The sequence below is a fragment of the Desmodus rotundus genome, chromosome 9 (genome assembly GCF_022682495.2).
Source record: "Desmodus rotundus isolate HL8 chromosome 9, HLdesRot8A.1, whole genome shotgun sequence".
Classification (NCBI taxonomy): Eukaryota; Metazoa; Chordata; class Mammalia; order Chiroptera; family Phyllostomidae; genus Desmodus; species Desmodus rotundus.
Window position 1 is genome coordinate 105,463,472 of NC_071395.1, and position 5,540 is coordinate 105,469,011.

A 5,540-nucleotide genomic window follows, 5' to 3' on the forward strand; every position below is an offset into this window, starting at 1 on the left:
ATGATAATCCCTAGCACAGTGCCTGGCACATGAAAGAGACTCAATAACATCTGGAGAATGAATGGACGAGTGAATAAATGAATGAATGAGTGAGTGAATAGATGCATGTGCTTCCACGCCCTGGGGGACAACATCCATGACCTGGTGCACACTTAATTCTGTCTGTATCTTTGGAGATGGTGAAAGGCATGCTGGGATCAGAGCCCAGTCCCCTCCCATGCCCTTTCTCCCAGTCCCAGAGGCTATAGCCAGGTGCTGTGATGAGTTTCAAAATGACGCTTCCCCCGCATTCTCCCCACCCCCACTACTGACAATGACCAGGCAGAGGCGGGAGTTGTACAACTCAGATAATGAAGCTTTATTGCATGCCAGGACGGGGTCGGAGTAGGGGGGGCAGGCAGGGCTCAGGTATGAACTGCTTTTTGGGGAGGGGGTGCGTGAGAGGGGGCCCCCGGTGAGATCCCCCAGTGCGTGGAGAGGTGCTTCCTAGGCCTGAGCAATGCTAAGCAGCCTTAGTTCTTGGTGCGAATGACTTGCTCGTGGGTGGACACCACCTTGCCATCGTGCACATCCATGACCTTGGTGCGGATCTGGCGACTGGAGGACACTGGGGGATAGGGGAGAGAAGGTGTCAGCAGCGGTGAACACACAGTGAGGAAATAAGCGGGGAGGCCAAGGAGTGGAGAGGAATTAGATGAACTGTCCCTTGCTGCCCTTTCTCCCGGTTCTCTTCATTCGTGGCTCTCGAGCCAGCACTGTTGCAATCAGCACCCCTCTCTCTCTGATCAGGGCTCTCTAAGGTCAAGTCAGAGTCTGTGTCCTCAGACCTGAGCCTCCTAAGAACCCAGATGGACCTGGTTTAGTCCAGAGTGACCCAAATAGACCCAGATCGGCCCGTGGCCGGCAGAGCCCTCTGGGGTCCTGTCCATGGTGCTGACCCCCTGAACCATGAGGTCTGCCACAGACACTGGGTGACAAAAGCAAGAAGTGGAAGCCACCAGCTCCTAGCCCGAAGGAGGGTTTGGAAAATGGTTTGTAAGGGACACTGGGTGAGAAAACTCTAGCTCAACCTTCAAGAAGCCCCTGCCCGGCACCCTAGGCCTGCTGGGAGGCCGGGGTGGTCCTGAGGCTGGACGGGGAGGAAGGTCTTACCATCTCTGGACGACTGAGAGCCGGAGGAGAACTGGGAGGAGAGGCTGTGAAGATAGAAAGGGGCAAGATCGTTAAACACATGGGGGGCAGAGAGTGAATGGTGAGGGGGTGGACTGGAAGGGAGGGCGGGGCACTCACTGGGCGTCCTCGCCCTCCAGCAGGCGGCGGTAGGTGGCGATCTCCTGCTCCAGCCGTGTCTTCACGTCCAGCAGGATCTTGTACTCCTGGTTCTGCTGCTCCATGTCGCAGCGCAGCTGGGCCAGCTGCTCCTCCACGCTGCTGATCATCTCCTGGATCTGGGCCAGCTGCATGCAGTAGCGGCCTTTGGTTTCCTCTAGACTGTTCTCCAAGGATGCTTTCTGTGAGGGAGAGAAAGAGGGTTAGGGATCATTGAGTTGGTCATTCTCTCCCTCTCAGACCTGGGCCCACCCAGGGCCGACAGCGCCCCTACCATGCTGAGCTGGGACTGCAATTCGATCTCCAGGTTCTGCACGGTGCGCCGAAGCTCAGAGATCTCGCTCTTGCCGCTCTGCACCAGCTCGCTGTTGGTGGCCACCTCGCGGTTCAGCTCCTCTGTCTGCAGAAAAGAAAACATCATTGACCCTGGAAACTCCTGGGAAGCAGATCGCCTGGGTCCCTTCCACCTGAATGGCACCCACCTTGCTGAAGAACCATTCCTCGGCATCTTTGCGGTTCTTCTCTGCTATCTTCTCGTACTGGTCACGCATCTCATTCAGGACGCGGCTCAGGTCCACACCGGGGGCGGCGTCCATCTCCACATTGACATCTCCGCCCACCTGGCCTCTCATGGAATTCATCTCCTGCACAATCACAGAACAGTCCACAGTGGGAGCCTCACCTTGGTAGCCAATTGGGCTTCCCCCATCAGCAGCACTCCTGGCCTGAACATTGACCTCCACCATCTCAAGTCCATCTCTTTTCTCCCAGCTAATCTTCCAAGCCAGCTTTTCCATTCAGCTCTCACCTCCTCATGGTTCTTCCTCAGGTAGGCCAGCTCCTCCTTCAGGCTCTCAATCTGCATCTCCAGGTCGGCTCTGGCCAGGGTCAGCTCGTCCAGCACCCTGCGCAGGCCATTGATGTCGGCCTCCACGCTCATGCGCAGGTTCAGCTCCGTCTCGTACCTGGAAGGATCCGAAAGGAAAGGAATGAGATACCCATTCTGACCACACTGGAGGCTTTGTTCTCTTCCCCCGCAGTTTCTTCCCATAGCTGGCACCCCGTGTGTGCTTGAGGGAGCCAGCCTCGAAAACAGCATGGTTGGGCACAATACCCATGGATCGCTCACATCTGAACATTCCTGGGGGTGGGGGGGTGTAGAGTGGGGGGTGTAGAGTAGGAGGTGGCAGGGAGTAAGGCAAGTTGATCATGTTACAGAATTCAGAGAAGGGAGATGCTTCTAGCTTCGGTCAACAATAGCACACAGGCCTCCAAATATGACTACCTCCCAAACTTCGGGGGCCCATGGGGAAGTGGGGAGTGCCTCTCCCGAAAACAGTGGCTCCCAAACCTGGCTGTGGATCAGATTCGCCCAGGCAGCCTGTTAAAATAACCTAGTCAGAACTCCAAGGGTGGGGCCCAAGAATCTGGTATTTTTGTAAGCACCCTAACGGGTTTTCACACAGCCATCCTGACGCTTGTCAGCTCTGTTTCAGGAACACTGCTCCAAAAATGCCCCGCCCTGGGGAGACTGGTCCCTCTGGGCCACCACTGCAAACTCACTTGGTGCGGAAGTCATCTGCAGCCAGGCGGGCATTGTCAATCTGCAGGACCACATTAGCGTTGTCCACGGTGGCCGTGAGGATCTGCAACAGGAAGGGCACAAGTCGTCGGTCAAATGGACCTTGCTGGCTGGGCTTCACCGCGGCTGGCTCCACACTCCGGCCTGAGGACCCTCCTCCCACAAGCCGTCTCCACAGCAGCCTCAAGGGGAACCTCCAGCCGTCCAGCTGTGACCCAGGACTTTGCTGACTCATGGTCAGCAGAGAGAGTAAGAAAGAGCCCTGGTCTTAGAATCAAAAGCTCTTGAGTTCTGATCGTGGTGTTACCACTGACTTGCCACAAAACCTGAGACAACTCTTGGGGCTTTAACCCCCCTCAGATGAGATCCAATTTTCCATCCAAGTTCTGTCCCCATGCAAGCCAGCCCTGCCAGCCCTCTGAAGGCACAGATTCCTTTTCATCCCCCCAGAACACAGGACCTCGGGTGGAGCTTTCGCCAAAGCTCCAGGCAGCACAGGGTATCAGAAAAGAAGAAGGGCCTCTCGGGTAATGTGGGAACAGGGGCCTGGAGTCAGATGACAAAACCCCCCCAGGATCCTTCTTGCAGGGGCACGGGGGCACCTAATGTGGGCTGGCTGCCACCGGTCATCTCTGTGGGTTTTCTGGGCCTGCCTGGCTGTGGGGAGGGCCAACGGGTGCCAGGGCTCATGGGCGGTAGCCGCCACAGCCCAGACTAATGAGCTAATGAACGGTCTGGGTGTCTAGCCTGGTCCCGTTACAGCCTAGCTCCTCCCCTGTGCTGGAGAGCAGGTAGCTGTCTCCTAGGCTGGCAGGTGGAGCACAAGTGTTCTAGCCTCAGCTGGGAGCCCCTGGGCAGGTCACAGAGCCACTCAAAACAACAACTTCTTCCTCTGTAAAATGAAAGGGAGAGAACTCCTGGCCTCTCAGGGTCTAAGGATCTGGAGCCCAAGAGGGCATGAGCAAGGGGGTGGAGGGACAACGTCCTCCCACTGCCCAGTTCTGCTTGGGGCATCCAGAGCCAGAGGAAGGCATCTGTCCTAGAAATCTAAAGGTGCCAGTGGCCTGAGGCATCTGTTGTTCCAGAGTCAGGTAGCTGGAATGACACCTCCAGCTACCTGGTTTACCCACCTTGTTCCTCAGGTCCTCGATGGTCTTGAAGTAGGGGCTGTAGTCCTTGGTCTCAGTGGGCCGCTGCCTCTGGTACCAGTCTCGGATCTTGACCTCCAGGTCGGCGTTGGCCTCCTCCAGGGCACGCACCTTGTCCAGGTAGGAGGCCAGGCGGTCGTTGAGGTTCTGCATGGTCACCTTCTCACTGCCCACTAGGAGCCCACCATCACCACCACCAAAGCCACCACCAAAGCCACCACCAAAGCCACCACCAAAGCCACCGCCAAAGCCACTGCCAAAGCCACCACCAGGGACACCACCAAATCCTCCACCGAAACCACTTCCCAGGCCTCCACCGAAGCTGCTACTGCTGAAGCCACCGCCATAGCCACCCCCCAACCCATAGGCGCCTCCAGAGGAGTAGCGGGAGGACATCGACATGCCCCCGAAGCCGCTGGAGGCACGGCATGACCCTCCGGCCAGGACAGAGGACATGCGGCTGGAGCCCCCACCAATGCCACAGGAGCCCTTCATGGAGCCAGAGGAGGTGAACTGGCGGCTGCAGGTGGTCATAGTGCCGAGGAGGGAGGTGAGTGAGCGAGCGAGTGAGCTGGCAGAGGGAAGAGAAAGGTGCTCAGGTAAGTTGGAAAAGGTTGCAGGTGTTTTATAGTCATGGGTAGGGGGCGGGTCTGGCACTTCCCATTCTCCTTGGCTGTCATCACCCGCGGGCCAGTGCCGGCTCCCAGCCAGACCCTCCTCTCCTCTGCCTTGTCATGTCTTTCATATTTTACTGGAAACTCATTGTTTGTGGTGTTTAGGGTTTCTTGTCCCGCTGGGCGTGGTTCGCAGGAGAAGGTGCGGGCCTGCGGGCTACACTTTCCCGTCGGGCCATGGGAGCCAGGGCCCTCAGGAGCCCGCGTGCCGGGTTCAGCCGGCTGGCAGAGAGCAGGGCCTCTGCACCATAAACGGGGTGCCTGTGAGCTCCCCATTGGCTACGTAGACTCAGTCCTCTTAGAGGGAGCCCACAACTCAAGGTGGCACCTGCCTGGAGGAATGCCAGCACAGCGAGGTCACATCAAGCACAGAAATGCCCCCTTTGCATTGCCATCCATGTGAGCACTGCCGAAAGAGACAGGGAAGTCAGGGCACTCCCAGGTCTGAACTGCTGGACTTCACTAAAGACCTGCCACATCCCTGAACTTTGCCCAGCCAGTCCCGTGGCTCGGGCTTCCACCCTGAGATCCCGTGAAAGGGAAACCCAGGCAGCTCCCCCCCACCCCGGGGAAAAACTCTAAGAGCCTCCACACTCCTGTGGAGACACCCATGGCGCTGGCTGCTGAGTCTGGCCAAAGGCTGGGGGCATCACAGGCCCAGCCAGAGACGCCAGGCGAGAGCAGGCCACCAGGGAGTCTTGGCCCTGCCATTCACTCCTGTGCGACCCAGGATCTGACACATCTCTGAGCCTCAGTTTGCTCATCTGTAAAGTGGGAGCAAACCCCATCCACCCTGCCTACTGCAGA

At 57.8% G+C, this 5,540-nt stretch overlaps 1 protein-coding gene across 1 annotated transcript; it reads right to left on the reverse strand.

The window, feature by feature from the left end:
* Positions 1 to 334: 334 nt before the first annotated feature.
* Positions 335 to 4,673, reverse strand: LOC112298547 (keratin, type I cytoskeletal 14). The gene is made up of 8 exons (XM_024553485.4): positions 4,042 to 4,673; positions 2,893 to 2,975; positions 2,138 to 2,294; positions 1,812 to 1,973; positions 1,604 to 1,729; positions 1,291 to 1,511; positions 1,153 to 1,196; positions 335 to 607 (listed from the first exon to the last, which is right to left on the reverse strand). The coding sequence occupies exons 1-8, from the start codon at positions 4,591 to 4,593 to the stop codon at positions 513 to 515; spliced, it is 1,440 nt and encodes a 479-aa protein (XP_024409253.2). The 5' UTR covers positions 4,594 to 4,673; the 3' UTR covers positions 335 to 512.
* Positions 4,674 to 5,540: the final 867 nt, after the last annotated feature.